We start from the raw sequence: 23,357 nt of genomic DNA, 5'->3' as shown, positions 1-23,357 counted from the left end.
TTCAACCCTTTCTTCTTTTTGTGGGAGCAGTAGTCGTGTAAAGTCGTGCAAAGCCGTGCAAATATGCCAGTGAAGCGAGTGTATGGGTGGCTGAATGGGGTGTTTTCCGTGTAAATAAGGGTCTGTTGTTCTGGCCGTGCTGTTAGTGAGATATCTTAAGGTAAATTTGTGAGGAAATGCCGTCTCGACATGTAATTGTGCTGTAATTTGGCTGTTATGCATTTTGAGGCGTGTACAGTGTCATAATAGTGTGTGAAATATGCTTACATAGACACGTCATTCTCCAGAAAACAATATTATATTTACGCCCTAAAAAACAGTTTCGAAAAGAATTTTAACACGTGTGCGGAGTCTCCTATAATTACCAAAGAATGAAAGATAATATTGCCTGTTTATCAAGATCGTAGGTGGAAAAAAGGGTATTTTTTTATTGAATATCCTGAAGAAAGGTATTTAATAGTTGTGCTCCTGAAGATAAACACGTTTTCTGAGGACTGTAGCTTACTTGTGGATTCAGCTATGATTATCAAATATTTAGCCTATAAAATTACCTGTTTATAAAGACCATATGTGGAAAAAATGGAATATTTTGTCGTGAAAATCCGAAAGAAAGTTATTTGACAAGTTTTTTATATTCTGTAGTGAATATCCGAAAGAAAGTTATTTGACAAGTTTTTTATATTCTGTAGTGAATATCCGAAAGAAAGTTATATAATATTTATGCCCCTGAAAATAGATATTTTAAAAAGATATTAGCGTACCTGTGGATTTTCCTATATTTACCAAATACTGCCATATTTTATTACTTGTTTAAGAGGCCCTATATGGAAAATAAAAAAGGAAAAAGGGTATTTTTTTAATTGAATATCCTGAAGAAAGGTATTTAGTATTTATGCCCCTGAAAATAGACATTTTAAAAAGATATTAGCGTACCTGTAGATTTTCCTATATTTAACAAATACTGTCCTATTTCATTACTTGGTAAAGAGGACCCTATATGGAAAAAATAAGTTATTTTTTATAGTAAATACCAAGAAGAGCGAATTCCATCTTTAGCAGCCTCTGTATTCGCTCTCTCAGGAATTCAAAGGACATGTTTACCCCGCGGTAAGTCTTCTTGTTTGCATCCTGTCTGTTCCAGTGGTCTGTTTTCTGTTTTTTTTTTTTTTTTTTTTTTTTTTTATTTTTTTTTTTTTTTCTTTTTGGGGGGCGTGGGGGCGGAGGGGGGGGGGGGCCACTCGGTTCTCAAGGCCCGTGCGTGGAATTAGGAAGTCAGGACGAAGATAATGTTTGCATTTGCTGTGAGATCAAGATGGTGTCGGTTTCGTGCTCTCTCTCTCTCTCTCTCTCTCTCTCTCTCTCTCTCTCTCTCTCTCTCTCTCTCTCTCTCTCCAAGCACAAGCAGGAGAGAGATTATAAGAGATTATAATTCTGCATATGCAACAGCACAAGAATAAATGAAAGGTTGATAATACGCTCTCTCTCTCTCTCTCCCTCTCTCACTGAATATGAACATTGCAAGAAATTCTTGTTTATAATCGGAATCAGGTCTGAGAACTGTGTTTTATTCTCTCTCTCTCTCTCTCTCTCTCTCTCTCTCTCTCCTTCAAGATTCTGATAGTACCCTCTGTCATTTCGTGACGCAGGTCCTCTTATTTCACAGGTCCGGGTCACGTGCTTAAAACTCTCCGCCACCCTCCGACTAGTCCTGTCTACATGTAGTCCATTGCATCACTTCGGAGCCCTTTATTCTCGAAACATGACTTCCCAGGGGCGTGTGTGATTCTAAAGGCCGTATCTTGATTATGCATCTTTTGCTGTAGGAGTCTTCTGGCCTGAAGAAGGCGTTCCCGCGAGAACCTACTACTTAGGTCACAGCACAGGGTTCTGGGTCACAGGAGAAGGTTAGGTTTCATTTCGGTGACCTGACTGGCTGCTTGTGGAGATTGGCCCAGAAAAAAATGGGTTGATTAAGAAAGAAATTATCGTTTAGTTTTAGGCGAGAAGTTATTGCCAACTTTCTCAACGGAGAGAGAGAGAGAGAGAGAGAGAGAGGAGAGAGAGAGAGAGAGAGGTTTTACCATATTGTTGTAGGCCACAAATGTTTGCCATTTGTCTGGAGACAGAGAGAGAGAGAGAGAGAGAGAGAGAGAGAGAGAGAGAGAGACTGCAAAAATGTAAAAAAAAATGGTTTAATGAAAAATAACATCTTCTTTTTTTTTTAATCCAGAAACGTTTGCCATTTGTCTGAAAACGCACACACACACACATACACGCACAGACAAAAGACAGTCCTTGTCTGTGTGGTGAGTCATAGTCAGCAAAACGATGAACAGACATTTCGATGCGACGTAGACAGACGAAGGCTAAGCAAAGGTTCCCGCACAGGTTGTGCTTTAGTATTTTTTTTCCTTTATATTGGTAATTTCGAAATTATTCCAAAGTGATTACCGACTAAGTGCTTGGAATCCATTCCATGAAATTATTGTTATTTTAGTAAGAATTAGAAGGTACAGAAATCACTCAGTCTTAAGTTTTAATTAGCTTGTGTTACGTGAAGCAATTTTTTAGTTCTTTGGACTCCTATTATTATTATTTATTATTATTATTATTATTATTATTATTATTATTATTATCAGAAACCGTCCAACATGTTCAAAAGGAAAGAATATTTATGCAAACCGAAGTAATCACCAAGATATTCGCAAAATCCCAGCCAGCTGGTCCGGTCTCGTCGCGTGCGTTCGTCCGTCTGTTTCGAACGTGTATGAACTCACTCGGGGTCTTGCGAGCCATCTGTCACGTCAGCCGAGTTGTATTACTGTATCTCGATTGTATCGTCTCGACTGTATTATCTCGCATCTCCGTCGTGTTGGGGAGATATTCCAAGAGAGAGATAGATAGACGTCATACCTCGTCGTGTCTTTGTTCGTTGTGTTTGTAGAGCAAGAATTTGCAATGTGTAGTCTTTGCCTTTTGTGTGTGTGTGTGTGTGTGTGTGTGTGTAGCAGCTGGATGGCTTTTTTTTTTTTTCTTTTTTTTTTCTTTTGGCATACAGCTGGAGGCTTTTTTTCCCTGTCGGCAATAGTTTTATGGGTCAATGGTGCTCAGTAAAGTCTTTGTTCAAAAGACCAGCTTTGATATATTGATTGTAGGATTCTTCGTGTCTTTATTTGTTGTCTGTGTAAAGCAAGAACTTGTAGCTTGCTTGCAGTGTGTATAGTCTTTGCATCTTGTTCACAGCTGAAGACTTCTCGTCAACCTAGCTGGTAATGAGAGCTTCATGAAGCAATGGCGTTCCAGGGAAAGCCTTTTTAATCGTTTCTCTTTATTCTTGAAATAAATAAAGTTTTTTTTTTTTTTTTTTGTCGTCTGACTCTTTACTCTTTAAATAAATCAAAGGTTTTTTTTTTTTTTTTTTTTCGTCTCCTGCATCTTCTAAGAACAGTTTGTTCAGGTGCAAAACCTCTTTCCAGTCCAGCTGGAACGAAGGAGAAGAAATTCCCTTAATGCATTTCCAGGTGCCGCCGTCTGGAAATCTGGATTTGCACAACAGGTGTTGTAGATTCGGCGCGATAAAAGGTCATCTATATCACGGAGAGCCGAGGGACTTTGGGGTGTGGGTGGGTGTGCGTTGGTGGGTTGGGGTGTTGTGGTGTTGGGGGGCGGTGTTGGAGAAAAGAATTTGCGTGAATTGAGGGCGAAGAGGAGAAGTGGGTGGAGGAGATGCTTTGGGGGCGCCAGAGGGAAAGGCCTGGGAAGGAAGGATGCTTCTTCGTTTTCGTTTTAATTCTCATAGAAAACGGGGGTTGGTTACATTATATTTACGTCAGCTGATTTTAGCGGATTCTGGATAGAATTTCTCTCTCTCTCTCTCTCTCTCTCTCTCTCTCTCTCTCTCTCTCGTGATCCCGTGAAAATATATCGATTACGAGGAATAAATTCCTTCTCTTGGGAACCGGGGATTTAGTGGATTATCTATGGATTAGAGGCCATTGTTGTTAAACAACAAACTTAGGTTTGTTATTATTTATTGTCGTTGTTCTGACGTTGTTTTCCCATCTTGTAAGACGCGTTCCATCAATAAAAATTTCGATTTCTGAAGATAAGAAGCCAGTACATTTTAATGCTCAGTTAATAATCAGGATATTTGTAACATTTCCCCAATCTAGCGTAAGAGTAGTACAATTTTTTCCATTCATAAACTCATGTGAGTGATATAGAGTAAGTGTAGTATAATATTTGGTCATTCAGAATCTCATGTGAATGATTAGCGTAAGCGCGGTAAATGTTTTCCATTCATAAACTTATATGATTGGTTTAGAATAAGTGTAGTATATAATTATTTGTCATTCATTAACTCGTAGTAATGATTTGCCGTAAGCGTAATAGAATTTCGTCCTTCATAAAATCGCGTGCATGATTATGAGTAAGCGTAGTACATCTCTTCCATTGATAAACTTATGAGAGTGATTCAGAGTAAGCGCAGTGGAATTTTCGTCATACACAGATTCCATCATTTTCCGGCTCCCTTTACCTCGCTGTCTAACCACTCTAACTCCCTCTTTCCACCGTCTTTGGAACCTAGTGGCCAAAAGCAGCCGCATTACTGGATTTGACAGCCTACATTTCCATACAATCAAATCAGCTGTTTGTGTGTGACGGCCTGTTCTACGTGATTACTATAGTAGATTCACATCAACCGTGCATTTGATGTCTAGGCCAGTCCCTTACGACGCTCCTGATTGGTTGTTGATAAGCCAATCACAGGGCAGGAAACTCTCAATCTCTCTCGAGAGTTCACACGGGTAGGATCTATGTTCCACTTCTCCTGAGGGATACGTCTTTCAGGAGAGGTGGAACATACATCCTACCTATGTGAACTCTCGAGAGAGACTGATAGTTTCCAGCCCTGTGACTGGGTTATCAACAGCCAATCAGGAGCGTCGTAAGGGACTGCTGGCCTAGACATCAAATGCACGGTTGATGTGAATCTACTATTCCTCGTATTTCGACCGAGAGAGGTCCCTCCCTCCGGTGGCACTACTCGTTTGCATAATGTTTCCCTTCGGGCTGGTCGTTATATTTCATCATCATCATCATCATCATCATCATTCACTCCCCCTAAAGACTTCGTGCGTTTCATGCTCAGCTCCAGTTTCACTCTGTTTTCACTCTCGAGAGTTTTCATGTTTATTTGTTTAAATGGCTGGATGTGGTCTACTCTACTCTCCTGGTCGTCTTTCACTTTCACTCAGGTTTTTTTCTTTTCTTTTATTCGCTCCTTTTCAGCTTAAAGTTGTTTTGTTTACGTTTTAACTGGTGCCTTTTTCGTTGGTGTAATAATACGTTCGCTCTGTCTATGGACACATGATTATGATAATATTGTTTGTTGTTTTGATAATGCTTGTGCCGTGTTATGAGTACTCAAGTGTACAGAGGAACGTAGGTTGATCGTAAACTTCTATTTATGAATGAGTTAAATATAAATATATATATATATATATATATATATATATATATATATATATATATATATATATATATATATATATATAAGCAGAAACCACTAGGAAAGAAAGTTAAAAATCAAAAGGCAGTAAGTCCCTTTCCAAAGTACTTTTTTTTAAAAGTTTTTTTTTTTTTTTTTTTTTTTTTTTTTTTTTTGGTATTTAACACATCCTCGGGGCACATAGTGGTTACAAAGTGTTAAATACACGAAATTACTTGGCCACTTTGTCTTTTCATTTTTAACTAACATACAAAATCACGTGCTTACTTTTGTGATTTCTTAGTATTAATATATATATATATATATATATATATATATATATATTATATATTATATTATATTTATATATATGTGTGTGTATGTATGTATGTATGTAGGTATGTATGTATGTATGTATGTATGTATGTATATAAACTTATTTTTATATTTTTCATCAGTCTGCCAATAAAGGACCGTTGTGTCGAAAGGTCCTAGCAACCACTCCGGTGTTTAATTTTTATCCTTCGTAGAATTTCTCTCTCTCTCTCTCTCTCTCTCTCTCTCTCTATGTATATATATCAGGATATTCAGTGCCAATTCTGCCTTTCAGAATGTCGGTTTATTTCACAATCCGTTAGAAGAAGCAGACTTGTCATATTGCTGCCGTCGTTCTCTGCGTAGAGTATATGAAAAAAAAAAGCAACTGCATCTTTAAAATGGCATTGTAAATTAGGGAAGTTAGTCTTGACAAAGACCCCCATCTATCGTCCAGACTTTTGTGTGCGCAGAGAAAGGCAAATGAAACGAGTTGAAATGACGACTCTCCATATTGCCTTCCTTTCTTTCTTCTGAATCTAACGAGAGAGAGAGAGAGAGAGAGAGAGAGCGTAATACGCCACGTGGAGGGGAGGGGGTGGCCAAACGTAATCAAGCCCCCCTTCCCCCCCTAAAGCCAAGGACCTCCCCCTACCCAAGGTAACTACCACCTGGAGGGCTGTGTGCTACCGCCCCCTTTGGCCTGATGACTCTCGTATAATGAACTTTGGCTTCAGGGCTCAAAGCCCTTCTTCTCCCCCTCCCCTAATTAACGTACCCCCACTCCTCCCCCCCCCCCTTCCCGTCTCCAGGCAGTGGAAACCGTGACAGGCCATAGCGTACAATACTACAATATACCCGATTCCGTAGCATGCATGTTCTTCGACTTTCCCAAGATCACTCACGGACCGATCTGGGTTCTTTTTCGTATCCCGAGGGGGGCCTCTGTTTCCACTTTCCCTCTTTAACTTATACCTCTTAAGAGGAATTTAATAAGTGTAGCGCGTATATACGCTGTAATTAGTGTCATTATTCATTATTATTATTGTTATTATTATTATTATCATTTATTATTATTACACCCCTCTGAGCATATCTTGATGACGAAAGCCAGCGTGATACAGTCTTACAACCTCAAGCATACACAGCAGTTTACTGATAAGGCTTTCACCAATGTGTAGATGTCGCGGTAATCACCTTTCTTTTGGTTTCTTTTTTTAATTCCTTACTTTCTCCTTTTGTTTTGTTAAGATTATGGTTATTTGTACGTCCTTGCTGGATGAATTGCTTCTTGTTCTTGAAGAACAGGTGGTGGCTTTGTGTTTCTCAAAGGACTTTCCCTTTTTGAAATATTAATAATATAATAATAATAATATAAAGCTGATGATTTTAAGTCATGTAACAGGCCTTCATATTCTTCGCCGTGTATGTATGTATGTATTATGTATAATCTGTCACATTATTAGCTCTGCATAGTTCTGTCTGTTACATATGTGTTTATGAATTCAGTTCTCGTTCAGCTTTGTATGAGTACACATAACGATACATATGTATGTGTGTATGTATGTACGTCACACTATACCCCAAGGAAAGGATAATGCTATGGGTGCAAATCCTGACCGGTTTCGACTTTATTTCAAAGCCATCTTTAAAGACTGAGTCAGTCAGTGTGACGTGATAATCACACGTTGTCAGAGTGATTATAATCGTGTGTTTATATACATATATATACACTATATATACATATATATGTGTGTGTATATAATCTTCTAAGTTATACTGCTTGCGCGCGCGTATGCGTACAGGCATTTGTCTCGGGACAGGGAGACATCAGATAATGCTTTTGTTCTGACCAGGATGTTGACCGAAACATGACGTCATCTTCGACTTCTGTTCATTCCATCCCTTCCCACCCCCACCCACCCACCCCCCCACCCCCCCACCCCCACCCACCACCTCACGGGCGTCTTCTTCTTCCTCTTCTTCTCTTTGTGTCTCACCCTCACGGACCCCTCGTGTTGTTTTAAATGTCCCTTTGTGTTCTGTTGTTTAGTCGTGTTGTTTTTGGGCTTTGTATTTGAAAGAAATTAAAGGTTCCGCCGTTGGCACTGCGTAAATAACCATGGGCATCTACTGATTAGGGCCAGGGCGTATGGCTAGCAGCCTCATCCTCAAAATAAACGTTGTAAACTAGAATGGCATCCTCTGGTGTCACCCGAGTTCACGTATGGTTTATTTTCCACTCGCATCTCTCTCTCTCTCTCTCTGTTCTTTAATAGCTTACTTAGTGAGGATTTGTCCCTGAATAATAATGATAATAATTATTATTATTAAATTTTGTATAACATTTTAGAGGACAAATATATACATATCTATGAATGAGTAAGATCATCAGCAAATACAATAAAGAGAGAGAGAGAGAGAAGAGAGAGAGAGAGAGAGAGAGAGAGAAACCCTTGTTTTTCCTTCTTGTCATCAAAACCTCTATTGATTCATTGAAATCAATGACGCACACATCATTGATATGACTTTCATTCCTCATTACATCATAAAACATGACGGTATTTTTGCCGAGTCGCGTCACGTGATCTTGAACAAAAATCAACACTGCAAGCATGAAAGCAATGATTATAACAGGAAGCGCGCGAAAAGTATGCGGAAGTTAAAGTTGCTTAGTTTGTTGGTTTGTTTCACACGAGGGGTATGAGGGGATGCCAATCTTACAAATTGTTTACAGGGTATTGTTTACAAATACCCATCTGAGGTCAAGGTATTTCTTGCCTTGTTTGTGTTGGCGTAAAGACAAAAGCGCGGACAATTGAATAATTCCATTGTTTACGTTCTACATTATACAGTTGTTGCTTTCCGTACGGAATAAAACTTCCTGTTCGCTGGAAAGCTTGTGATTGTTCCTGTGTAGGTTCCCTATGGTCCAATTGTTGCCCAATTTTGGGGGAGAGGTGACGGAAGAAGAATTGTTCTTCAGATTTGGGCAAGAGTTGACATGCAAAGAATTCAGTGTAAGGTTACAAGGAGTTACAAGGATTAGGATGTCTCATAGACTTGTTAGCCCATCCGAGGAGACATAGTGTGCTCACTTATCTCTAGGAGCAGAATACTGTATCTTAACTTTTGGTTCTCCATCGCTGTCCAAATTCGGACATGAGTTGGCAGAAGAAGAATAAAGTCTAAGGATGATAATGTGGGATGTCGTTTCAAATCTGGCCCTAATCACGCAGATACTGCTACGCGTTGGTCGTTCGTTTGGCAGAGAGACGAAAACAAGTTTCCGATCCAACTCTTTCCTTGACGCTCGCTGGAGCCCCTCACGCTGTTAAAAGTCTGCCATAGTAGATTCACAACGACCATGCATCTGATGTCTAGGCTAATCCCTTACGACGTTCCCTGATTGGCTGTTGATTAGCCAATCACAGGGCTGGAGACTCTCAGTCTCTATTGGGAGTTCACATTGACAGGATTATGTGCCACCTCTCCTGAAGGATACTTTTGAAAGACGTATCTCTCAGGACAGGTGGAACACACATCCTGCCTATGTGAACTCTCTCGAAAGACTGAGGGTCTCCGGCCCTGTGATTGGCTTATCAACAGCCAATCAGGAGGAGGGTCGTAAGGGACTGGCCTAGCCATCTGATGCACGGTTGATGTGAATCTACTACTATAGCTGGTAGCTGGATTTTATTAGAAGGAGAAGGGACTTTCTGACAGACGATTTGTGATAGTGTCAGCTACTGAACGCGCTGGTCAGCTCCGCCCTGTGCGAGTTTATTTTTAGCCTGGCAGGTCCTATTTAAGTAGGCATTGTCATCGCACGCCTAAAAATTTGACTTCACTCGATGATGCCTGACGGGAATCTGTTGTGTTATGCTTTGTGTGACTTCCTTTGTGTCTTAGATAAAAGGAGGATAGTACTGTTTGTGTTCTGCGCTTCGAAGTCGCTGGGTAAACAATTCCTTTGTTCAGTCGTGTTGTCCTCTTCCATCTGTTTGTGATATGGATCGATGGACGGGGGTGATTAGGCTGTTAAAAAAGTTTATTATTTATCTTCCCATAAGCACACCAGTTATCTAATCTATGCCTGATCATTCATAAGGAGTTATGTCCCATATATTACGATACATCTTTATTGTACGTTTATGACTGAATACATTTTCTATAAATCCGCTTTGAAGGACAGTTATATCTTATAAGTATCATTAACCTGAAGCAAGTTTGTGACATTTAAATCAACTTATAAAGAATTTCGTTATACATGTAAGTATGAATTTTTCCTATCTTATTTAATGCTAGCAAGTATTCGCCACGTATTCTGTTCTTTTATTAATACTTTTATATTTTTTGTTTAATTTTTTTTTTTAATTCTAAATATTTTCAACATGTAACGAACGTATTCTGGTCGTTTATTAATATACTATTATATTTTTTTAATATTTTTTTTTGTAAATTCTAAATATTTTCAACTTTTAACGTATTCTGTTCGTTTATTATTATACCTTTATATATATATTTTTTTTAATTGTGTTCTTAATTCTAAACATTTTCAATTTGTAACATCTTTCCGATATCCAGGCGTCGCCAAGTTACGTAAACCAGTAACTCATTTTGTGATAGCATTAGTATTAACAGAAACATGTTAATTTGCACCTATCCTCAGCTCAAACGTGACTTGGAATAACTTGGTGCGATTGACAGGAAATATAACATGATTATTCGTGATTTTACGCGCGAAAAATGCGCGGGTTAAACTGATCGATGGCCAGGCAACGGATTACGACTGACTTCGTTAATTCGTGTCACGAAATTCCCAGTAACTAATGAGTAAATGTTATTTGAGTCCATTCTCGATTATCCCGTGATATATTTTTCAAATATTTTTCAGTACGGCCTAAATTGAGTCGGCAACATCAAAGCATAAAATGATTTAGTACCAGATTTATTGAACAGCAATATGCAAATGTGTCCTGCTGTCGAATTTCCCAATTCCAGAGGTTCTTGGAGCCTCTCAATAAAGTCATGGGAAGATGCAAACCATTATCGCCCTAAAGCAAAATTTCTTCTTCTGGTTTAATAATGTATTTACATTATTATCTATTTATTCATTAATTTGATTTTTTTTTTCTTTTTTAATAACTGATCTCTTCTTTCTGTATTTCCTATTACCTTCTTTGTAGTTTGATAATTTATTTACATTATTATATATTTCTTCGTTCATTTCATTTACTTTTTTCGTATGTTACTGCTTTCAAGTGAATGCGACAATATTCTTTGGAAGCTTGAATTTCAAGTCAGTGGTCCCTGTGGTGGGATTGTTCCTTGTGAATAGAGTTTATAATAATAATAATAATAATAATAATAATAATAATAATAAGTGGCCCCTGGTTGGTTGGATTGTTCCATATGAAGAGTGTTCATCACTACTACTACTACTACTACTACTACTACTACTACTACACTAATAATAATAATAATAATAATAATAATAATAATAATAATAATAATAATAATAATAATAATAAATAAATAAATAAATAAATAAATGCAGCTGAAGCAGCAATCTCCTTCAATAGAACATGCTTGAAAGAGGGTCTTCTACCTAAATACAACAACAACAACAACAATAATAATAATAATAATAATAATAATAATAATAATAATAATAATAATAATAATAATAATATCCTCCTCGTCTACCAAACAACCAAGGTACTGGGCATTGAAATCTCCAATTCCACGGCTGTTTTCTGCGCGTGTTTGCATAAGTCACCCACTCGCTCACGCATGCGCACTCCGTTCCTCCATAAGAGAATTCGACTTCCTTCCTCTGCGAGCTATAAGTAATCGTCGAAGGTCGGTTTCGGATTTAAGGGTGAATTGTATTCGACGGTCATTGGGTCAACGCTGCCAAACGTGCGATTAATTTTGACATTTAAAATTTTAAGAGTCCGAGAATTTACGGTAAATGTCACCTTTCCCAAATTTTATTCCTGAAATGTCAAATTGGGCTTTTAGAGGGGGTCCGTTATAAGAAAGTGGAATTGTAAATGTTTATTTTTGTTTGGAGAATATAGCAAAAGTAAAATAGAATAAAGAAAATAAAAAATAAATGAAAAATAAAAGAATAAAAAATAAATAATTTCGAATTAATCAGTATTTGACGGTCTGAAATTATGTATTGATAGTTGTTCTTAAGCATAAATATATATATATATATATATATATATATATATATATATATATATATATATATATATATATATATACATACGATTTTATCATGCCTGGTAACCTTGTCTTGAAAAATATTGAAGACTCACTACTTATCAACAATATTTGTTGACCTAAATGACCTTACGTTTGACCTACCACGCCCTTGAGACGCAAGAACGTGATAGAATTTTTTTTTTATTATTTATTCAGTATACGCATCCCATTGTAACAGAGATATACAGTACATTGCATTAATTAAGAGTCTCGGACCTTATATTTAAGCGCCCGGCCCCATCAACAGAAGGCAGAAAGACAAAGGACTTACAAACACACACACACAAACACACAAAATTGTTTGCACATCAAACCTGCCCCAGGGACCTATGTTTGTGTGCAGGCCCCCTCAGATTTTCTCACGCCCAGAGGAATGAGGTTTTCCAGAGGGCGTCTCGTACCTCTGAAGAGGTTAAATTCCCGTTGTTAATGAGGTAGATTCTATTACCTCTCGCGAGGATTCTGTTTTTGTACCTCATGTTATTTCTAGGTTCGTGTCTGTGGCTTTTTCTGAAATCTTCGTTTTAATACCACAAATAATATTACTGCTTTTAATGTTAAAAAATCCTCAATTATATGTTGAAATATATTTCTATGTAAAAACACAGAAATATATTTTGATATATAATTGTGGATTTTTTAACAATTTGTTCTTCACGAGACTGTGAATTTTTTCACACTCCTTTTGATGTGATACCTTTGCCCCTAACCTTGCTCTCTTTATAGTTAATCTCGACGAAAAGGTTAGTTTGTTTGCTTGTCACTTTGTTAGCAGGATGTAAAAAAAAATTGGGAAATTTTGACTAAAAAGTGACTCAAAGATCCGACCTCTTCAGTATCGATTACATTTTGGGAGAGATAGAAATATAACTTGTTAGGAGAAGGGACCTCGAGCATTGGCGGAGGTTTGCCGTCGCCAAAGTGCCTTTGGTTTAAACGAAGGCCAACCTTTTTGGCCTTGACTGATCACTGTGTCTGCCTTCCCTACCTCCCAAAAAAAAGAGTAGAAAGTTGGCCCAGGGGAGCCCTTTTGGAGATTTGGGGTGGTAAAGGGATGACCTTAAACTGTGTGTATGTGTGTGTGTGTGTGTGTGTGTGTATGGAGTCCTTGTTATTCACTACCAACCATGTGTATAAGGTTTATGGATTGTGAAGATCCTTGTAGGTCATGGCTATTTGTTTTTTAATGTGCAATGTTACAGATCTTTTCAGGACCTTAGAAGTTAGTTCTCTGATTGCAAGGACTTACTGAATTACCCCCCCCCCCCCACCACCACCACCACCAATTTGTAACTCCTAATATTTGAGAAAGCTATTAGCAATTAGCCCTAAAAACAATTCTCCTTGTATTTCAATCATTTGCCTATTTTTTATCTGTTTATTAATTGATTTGTTGATTTATTTGTTTATTTTATAGTAACTGATCTGATCTCTTCTTTCTGTGTTTCGTATTACCCCCTGTTTCTTCTTTTAAATGAATAATAATAATAATAATAATAATAATAATAATAATAATAATGGGGAATAATAATAATAATAATGATAAAAAAAAGTTTAATAATAAGACCGTCGCAGTAGACTGATGAATTTTATGACGAACAACAACATCCAAGGAGAGGGCTTTAAAATATTGACAAAATCCAGGAATGAACAAGAACTCAGAATTTTAGAATCTATATTGATCAGATTAACTAAGGCAACTTTAAACCTTGATGGCAGTTCATTTCCTTTGTACATAATGTAAATATGTTTTTTTTGTCATTTTTAGTTTATTTTTTTTATTTTTAGTTATTAGACCTTTATTGTACTTTGTATAATTGTGATATTGTTTATACTTTTACCATACCCATGTCTTTTGCTCATTTCAGCTGATTTTTCGAAAAAGGTACCAGGTTCGTACCGAAACGTCAAAATTTGAAATATATTTTGGATGTTTTTTCGTCTTAAAATTCATCAGTCTAATATAACAATAATAATAATTGAAGTTGAAATGTGTATGTGTGCCAAAGTTCTACCTTGTCCTTTATTAAAAAGATACAGAAGAGGAAAGATAATTAAGTAATGATAAAGGAATGCATAGAACAAATACACAAGCCTAATTGAAAATTGATTATAATAAATCAAATGGCCATTACTTTCTCGTCAACTTACAGTTCAACCGTTGGACAATGTTGAGGGCGTAAGTTATCCCCTCTTGAGTTGCTGTCCTACGTAACACTTATCCTTCTGTGAGGTCCTTCTTAGGGTCCTTCTTTAGACGCCCTTAGAGACAGAGATCCTAAATGAGTCCCGTTGTCATCCTTGATGTTGTGTTAGGAACCTTTGTTGGCGTAATCTGGATTAATGTAGGAGACCCATTCATTAATGAATGAATTAAATGAATGGGTTTTTCATGGGATGAATGCCCATAGAGATTGTCTGCGCCTCTCTCTCTCTCTCTCTCTCTCTCTCTCTCTCTCACGCATTTGGTGTTTGATGTGTATCACACAGTATATATCTTGGAAGAGAGGAATGTTAGTTATAGCCCCTCCCCCACTCTCTCTCTCTCTCTCTCTCTCTCTCTCTCTCTTTTAGGACTGAAAATTGTAAGCAAACCACAGTCTCTCTCTCTCTCTCTCTCTCTCTCTCTCTCTCTCTCTCTCTCTCCTATGTAAACTGCAGCCTACTTCTCTCTTAGATCTGAGGATTGTAAGCGACAGTCTCTCTCTCTCTCTCTCTCTCTCTCTCTCTCTCTCTCTCTCTCTCTCTCTCCGCCCGAGGGCTTTCTCGCGTCTGCCTCTGAGGTGACCTTGAGCGTCCTGACGCGTAAGGGACGCCAGGACTCTCCTGCAGGTAAAAGTGAAACCGAAGGTTATTTTCAGTGAAGGATGTTTGCTGTAGGATGGAAGGACTGAGAAAGAAGCTTGTCTGAATTCGACATCCTATTCAGCTGTTCAGCTCCTTGAACTATTGTTGGTGTGGCTGGTTGGGCTCGGTAGACTGGATAATGATAATGATAATAATAAAAATTATTTATTATTATTATTATTATTGTTATTATTATTATTATTATTATTATTATGCTCTTAGTCTCTGCGTTAATTCCCCTTCCAAATTCCTCATCAGGGTACCTGTTTTGATAAGATCCCGGATTTCCACATTATCGAAACCTGTACTAATTTGCATATTCTCTCTCTCTCTCTCTCTCTCTCTCTCTCTCTCTCTCTCTCTCTCTCTCTCTCTCTCTCTGTCAGCCCCAAAAAAAGCTTTCTTCTAACAAGGGTTCTTGGGTCTTCCAAAACTAGAAGCTCCAAATATCTTCCTGGTTAATTCGTCCTGTAGGCATTTGCTCGTCCAACTGTCGTAGGGTCGAGGACGACTCGATTTATGAGTTGCTGAATTGTCAGCGATCACGAATTAAACATCGAGGTTGTGGGAAGATCCTTCAAATCTAAGTCGTCCTGTAGACATCAGGTCGTCCAACAGTCGTATTTTGGTCGAGGACGACCTAATTAATGAGTCGCTGAATTGTCCAGATAGTTAAGAGATTACCTTTTTATTTGATTACCTTTTTGTTCCTGACAAGTTAAGAGATTTCCTTTTTATGAGATTAACTTAATACTTCAAAAAGTTATGAGATTACCTTTTTGTTTTAAAAAGTTACGAGATTACGATTTTGAGATTACCTTTTTGTTTTAAAAAGTCACGAGATTACGTTTTTATGAGATTACCTTAATACTTCAAAAAGTTATGACATTACCATTTTTTTTAAAGTTATGAGATTACCTTTTTGTTTTAAAAAGTTACGAGATTACCTTTTTGTTTTAAAAAGTTACGAGATTACCTTTTTGTTTTTAAAAAGTTACGAGATTACCTTTTTGTTTTAAAAAATTACGAGATTTCCTTTTTGTTTTAAAAAGTTACGATGTTACCTTTTTACTAGAATACCATTTTGTTTCTGAAAACTTGAGAGATTACGTTTTTATGAGATTACCTTAACACTTCAAAAAGTCATGAGATTACCCTTTTGTTTTAAAAAGTTAGGAGATTACCTTTATTCGAGAATACCTTATTGTTTGAAAAAGTTGTGAGATTATTTTTATGCTTTCAAAAGTTACGAGAATATTTTTTTATGAGGTTACCGTTTTGTTTCCAAAAAGTTATGAGATTACCCTTTTTGCCTCAGGAAGTTATTAAATCATTGATAAGGATCATTTTTATTTGATATCCACACAGAATCATTGCGAGATCTAGCAAATAATAGGGAGGATTTCCTGATTGGTTCCGGAATTAGACTGAAACTCGTGGTAGGTTTCTAAGCAACATCCACAAGAGAGAGAGAGAGAGAGAGAGAGAGAGAGAGAGAGAGAGAGAGAGAGAGAGAGAGAGAGAGAGGCACGAAGGACGCCTCGTAACCAATAGCCCAGACGTTACGCAGCAGATATTCCGGAACCGTTTATAAAAAATTCATGAGTAGAAAGGATTTAAATATTCCAGACGACGCGTCTCATGGTATACCCTTTCTCTCTCCCCCTCTCAAGGAATTTCGGGGTCTTCCTCCCTCTCAGCCTATATTCGTCCCGGCGTTCCCATTTCATGACGCTGACGAAGGGTCAGGTAACACGAAGGTGGGGTCACCGTGGGGATGGGGGTGTGAGGGGGGGCCTAGTGTTTCGGGGGTGTGGGTGGCGCCGCCCGTCGTCTGTCGGGGAAAGATTGTGTCCAGACGCCGGGCGTTCAAGGTTGAGTTGGGTCAGGTCATTTTTAGTTTGGGATAATGGTCCTCATGTTTATTTATCTATTTATGAATTATTTTATAAACTTATTTATTTATTTGTTAATATACATTTCATTGATTTATGTATTGAAATATTTATTTTAAATTGTATATTTAAAGTATTTTACTTGTTTTAGATTATTTTATTTACGTTATCAAATATTTATTTATTTATGTGTTAATAAAACTATTTATTATTTTACTTATTTATAGATCAATTATTATTAATTTATTCATGATTTAAATATTTTATTTACTTACTTCCTTTAGTTATTCATCTATTTATTACATAATTTTTTTATTTACTTATTATATTATCTAAACTTATCCTCATATTTTTCATATCTTCAGTTATACGACAATCTTATGAACACTAAACATTCCTTCTTCATTCACGTATACACAGACTGCTCTCATATGTAAAATATTCTCCATACGTCCACGCATGCGCCCTTGCGTATGCCGACGATATAAGACGTAGGCGCGCATGCGCACATGGGCTCTGCTTGTAAATGTCAAGGTGTCTGTGTTATGGTGTTTTAAGTCGTAGCTAAAGGGTGGGATTTCTAAAAGTGAAATGAAATAAGCTTCATATTTCTCAAGGTTTTGGCGTCAAGAAAAGGGAGAGAGAGAGAGAGAGAGAGAGAGAGAGAGAGAGAGAGAGAGAGAGAGAGAGAGAGAGATGCTGCCGCCTCCTCAAATTCTCCGTGATAATAAGAAAATAACAAGCAAACGAATGATTCCCATAGATTTCCACAGATTCCCATGGCTGCTCTTAGATTCCCACAGATTCTCATAGATCCCACAAATTCCCACGATTCACACAACTTTCCAGCAGTTCCCCCAGATTCTCAGATTCCCAAAAACGACGGTTTGTGTATGCTCCAGATTCCCACAGATTCCCAAAGCTGCCCTTAGATTCCCACAAATTCCAACGAATCCCACAAGCTCTCACAATTCCAACGATTCCCACAACCTCTCACCAATTCCCACAGATTCTCAGACTCCCAAAAACGACGGTTTATGTATGCTCCAGATTCCCACAGATTCCCACAAATTCCCACAACCTCTCACCAATTCCCACAGATTCTCAAATTCCCAAAAACGACGGTTCGTGTATGTTCCAGATTCCCATAGCTTCCTGTAGATTCCCTTAGATCCTTATACTAGATTCCCACAAATCCCCACAGATTCCCTTAGATTCCTATAGATTCCCACAAACCCCCATAGATTCCCTTGGATTCCTATAGATTCCCACAAATCCCCACAGATTCACTTAGATTCCTATAGATTCCCACAAATGCCCATAGATTCCCAAAAACGACGGTTTTTGTGTGTTCCCGAGTGGGGTATATCTACTAATGTCTACAAACTCCTCAGTTCTTCAGTTATCTCTCTCTCTCTCTCTCTCTCTCTCTTCTCTCTCTCTCTCTCTCACCTTTGACCTTATACGCTTTCTCACCTTTGGTCTTAAAAAGTTGCCTAATTGTAGGATGAATTTTACAGCATATTTTTCCAGAATAATTTCTTTTCAGTTTAAAATAACCTTGACCTCAAGACTTTCTCTCTCTCTCTCTCTCTCTCTCTCTCTCTCTCTCTCTCTCTCTCTCGCATATCTAACAATATAGCTTTCGAATAACTGTACTTTCTGGAAGAAGGAAATGTAAGTTAGTGTTTTCTCTCTCTCTCTCTCTCTCTCTCTCTCAGACAAATAGCTTTCGAATAACTGTACTGTTCTTGACACTTCCTTTGACGAGAACAAAGTTCCATTAACCGCGACTTTATTCCTTACACCGCAGAGGCGTAAGGTCGGTATTCGTTAGTAACAGCTTTGAGTTCAAATCCTGTCTCTATAAAACCCCATTATTATTGTGGCTTTTGTTATATCCTATTGTTTTTACCGATATATATATAATATATAATACATATATATATATATATATAGATATATATAGATATATATATCTATATATACTGATATATATATATATATATATATATATATATATATATATATATATATATATATATATATATATATATATGTATACATATATATATATATAATATATATAATTGCCAATATCTATAAATAGACACGTTCATTATATTTTCATTATAAATTATAAGAGGTGGGACTGAAAGCAATTATTATTATTATTATTATTATTATTAGTATTGCAAATATTATTGATATGAAAAGTATGTCAACTGCTTGTGTCATGTACTTGCAGGAATCAGTCGTAAATATCTGGCTCTTCTCTCTCTCTCTCTCTCTCTCTCTCTCTCTCTCTCTCGTCTCTCTCTCTCTCTCTTATCAGCGGGAGGAAACTTCAGACCGAAAATAACAGATGGGTTTAAAACTTGGGTTTATATTCCCCTTGGGATGGGATAAAACCTCTTATTACAGCGGGGGGAGTGGAGAGGGGAGGGGGGGGCCAGTGTGGCACCGTCTCTCCTGTGTGCGCCCCCTTCCCATCTCCCCCCTGTACCCCTCTAGCTATTTATAAGAAGGTACGGCAGAAATAAGTGTACAAAAATAAAGGGAAGTTATTTATTTATTTGTTTTTTATTAATTTTTTTATTAAATTATTTATGCTTTCATTTACTTAATCATTTTATAATTATTTATTCATATATTCATTCATTCATATATTAATTTATTTTTTATTCATATATTCATTTACTTTTTTATTCATTTATTTTTTCTTCTTTTATTTTTTCTTCAATTATTTATGCATTAATTTATTTTTTCTTCATTTATTTTTTCTTCATTTATTTATGCATTCATTTATTTTATCTAATTATTTAATCATTCATTTATTCATTCATTTACTTCTTATTCATGTATTTGTTTTCTTATTTATCCATTCACTTTTTCACAAAATTATTTATGCATTCATTTATTTAATAATTTTATTATTTATTCATTCATTTATTTATTCGTTTGCTTATCCATGTATTCGTTTATTATTTTAATTATTAATCGATTCATTTACTTCATTACTATTCATTGTCTAATTTATTTATTTCTCCATTTGTTTGTTAATTATTTAATTTATTCATTCGTTTATCCATTTATTTATCCTTCTCTCTCTCTCTGTGTCTCCACAGCGTGATCTTCCCGTGGCGAAGAGGTGACCCGAATCGCAGCTCAGGTCGCAGTAGCCCCGCCCCCCCGAGCGATTCCGTCAGCCAATCAGCGGCGGCTCCTCCACCGTACTACAACCAATCAGCTGCTGCTGTGCCCGAAGAGGCACTCAATGGCACCTGCCCCGGTGCCCCTCACGATGCCAGGCAGCACCAGCAGCAGCAGAAGGTAAGCAAGGACCCACGGAGTGGTAGTAGTAGTAGTAGTAGTAGTAGTAGTAGTAGTAGTAGTAGTAGTAGTAGTGGTTCTCGCTGGAGTATTGTTCCTTCTTTCTGAGGAGTATTGTTCTTCGTTTAAGTAATGTTTCTCGGAGGAGTATTGTTTCTTGCTGGGGTATTGTTGAGGAGTATTTTTCTTCATTTAAGTATTGTTTCTCGTTGGATTATTGTTCAGGAGTATAGTTTATTACTATTGTTCCTCGGTGGAGTATCGTTTCTCAGATGAATATTATTTCGTAGTATTGTTCAGTAGTGTTGTTTCCCTTTTGGAGTATTGTACAGAAGTATTGTTTCTCGTAGGAGTATTAATTAAAAGTATTGTTTCTCGCTTTCGTATTGTTTAGTAGTAAGGAGTATCATGTAGGAATATTGTTCCTTGTTGGAATATTATTCAGGAGTATTATTTTGGAATTGGGTCAATATAGGGTCAACTATGGAATTGGGTCAAAACGGGATCAACTATGGAATTAGGTCAAAATCGGTCAACTATGGAATTGGGTCAAAATGGTGTCAACTATGGAAATGTATCCAATTGGGTCAACTATGGAATTAGGTCATAACGGAATCAGTTATGAAATTGGGTCAAAAGGTCAACTATGGAATTAGGTCAAAATGGAGTCAAATATGGAAATGGGTCAAAACGAGGTCAACCATAGAATTAGGTCAAAACGGGGTCAACTATGGAATGGAGTCGAAATGGGGTCAAATACTGTGTTTGTATGAGATTAAAATATATAGAAGTCTTAGGCATTCCCAGTTATGTATCCTTCCCTTTCTGCATTTCTACAAGAAACATTTCCCCTCCCTTTCCATCCCCCTCTCCCTCCCCCCTTCTACAGAACCATATTTATTACATGAGGCTGTAATGGTTTGTCGTAATGGTTTATCGTAATGGTTTTCTCCGAACTTTCCAACAGTGGTCAGTCCTTAACCACTCTTATGTGTGTGTGGTGGGTCTTGGAAAAAGTATTCCAGACCATGGAATGTAAACAAGAAATATATTATTATTATTATTATTATTATTATTATTATTATTATTATTATTATTATTATTATTATTATTATTATTATTATTATTATTATTATTTTTATTATTTGAATATAATGGCAGATTTTACAGAACTTATTTTGTACGAAATTCTCTCAATTCTGTACAACATAAATTCTGTAAGTTCTGCCATTATATTTAATAAAACATGTCTGAAAGAAGGTCTATTTCCAGCATATTATTATTATTATTATTATTATTATTATTATTATTATTATTATTATTATTATTATTATTATTATTATTATTATTATTATTATTATTCAGGAGTTGAACCCTTATTCGAATGGAACAAGCCCACCACAGGGAACCATTGATTTTAAATAATTTACAGAAGGTAATAAAAATACACAGAAATCAGTAATTAGAAAATAGATGAATTAAAATGAATGAAATGAAATAAAAAAAGACAAAAATGTGGGATAAATTATCAGAATACGAGGCAATGACTTTTCAAATGTGTATTAATGCTTTCAAGGTACAGCTATCTACCTCTGTAACTTTTGAAATGTAAGACTTATAAATGTTGAAAAAATCACGATATGGAGAAAATTCACAAATGAATGAATGAATAGATAAAAAATGTCGGTAATTTCTTGAAACAGAAGTAATATTTAAATAAAAAGGAATTAATTTTCAAATGTAACTTCTGAAATGGTCTCATAAACTTTATAATAAACACTTAAGGATAAATTTATCCTAAATTGTTTATTACAAAGTTTATGAGACCTCAAAAGTTGCATTTTGAAAAGCAATTCCTTTTATTTAAATATCAACTTGGGTTTCAAGAATTTACTGACATTTTTTATCTATTCATTCATTGATTTTTTCATTTTTCCCATACCGGGATTTTTCCAAAATTTATAAGTCTTACATTTCAAAAGCAGGAGGCCTCACCACCCCGCCATTTGTCACTTGTAAATAAGAGTGAAAGGTTAGTCTGTTTATTGTTTACGCTGATGCAAACGTCAACAACCACTTGTTTACTGAAAGTGTCATCCCTGGATGTGACAGTTTATGATGGGGGAATCGTCACTTTCTAAACCGATTTTTCTTTCGATGAGAAGAAAGCTCTAATTACGGAGTTACTTGAAATGTAAATCACGCCGGTCGTTATTTCAGGCTTTTTGTTATTCATTTGTGGCCATTTTTTATATATTTTTTATTTTTTTGTCGTACTTTTTTCTCTCTCGGTAAATGTGTCATTAAGACTGACATGACACCTGCTCGCTTTCGTGTCATCTAGCCAGGGGAAAATATCAGGTGGTTTGTGTTTTTTATCTCTATGGGATCTGTGTTTTTTTTTGTGTGCATATGTGTGTGTGTGTGTTTTATTTTTTTGTGAAGTATAATCAAGGCTTTGTCAGGTATACTGGATAAGTAAACAATCAGAGACGTTTTAGAAAGGATGTCGTTTGGTCATTTTTAAAAAGATAGTTTTTGTTTTAATCTTGATTCATTTTTTTGGAAAAAGAAATTACCCGAAATTCTTGCGCAAGCAAATTGCTTCAGTTTTTTAAAACCTGTTTCGATTATACTCTTATGGAAAAACACACCTGACATTCTCGCTGAAAAAAACTAAAATCATTTAGTTTTTGTGAAAAGCCTGTTTTGATAAAAAAAAAAAACACTTGGTATTAGTTTTTTAAAAACCTGTTTCATTTGCAAAAAATTCACACACTTTTGTATCCTTGCAAACAAAGCTAATCAGTTCAGTTTTTCAAACAACCTGTATTGAATCTCTTTTGGGGAAAAAACTTAATCTGTTTTGCGTTTTTTAAAAAGCTATTTCGATTCTCGTAAAAAAAACTACATGTATGGATGAGGGTGTATGTATATCTATGCATAAAACAAAAAATATATATATTTCTGTGGTTTTGAGGTCACTGACCTTCTTTGACATAGAAAGGACTAATTAGCATAAAAAGTACGTGAACTGATATTCGTGAATAATAATGCATTACACCTCTTCATTCACTTTCTTCCACACTCACTAATGTGTGATGCTTCATTTGGAGAATGTAGAAAGGTCCTTTTTTTCATTCATTTCTTAATTTTGCCCTTAAGATGAATGATGATGATGACGACGATGATTTTGA

General features: G+C 36.3%; 1 protein-coding gene across 1 annotated transcript in view; it reads left to right on the top strand.

Moving 5' to 3' along the window:
• The window catches only part of LOC135213776 (uncharacterized), a 403,929-nt gene that overhangs the window by 218,007 nt on the left and 162,565 nt on the right, over positions 1 to 23,357 (top strand). The window contains exon 3 of the mRNA XM_064247904.1: positions 19,956 to 20,160. Within this exon, the coding sequence (XP_064103974.1) occupies positions 19,956 to 20,160 (205 nt within the window). The remainder of the gene's footprint in view (positions 1 to 19,955; positions 20,161 to 23,357) is intronic.

Source organism: Macrobrachium nipponense, chromosome 43 (genome assembly GCF_015104395.2).
Source record: "Macrobrachium nipponense isolate FS-2020 chromosome 43, ASM1510439v2, whole genome shotgun sequence".
NCBI lineage: Eukaryota > Metazoa > Arthropoda > Malacostraca > Decapoda > Palaemonidae > Macrobrachium > Macrobrachium nipponense.
This window is presented reverse-complemented; position numbering and strand designations above follow the sequence as displayed.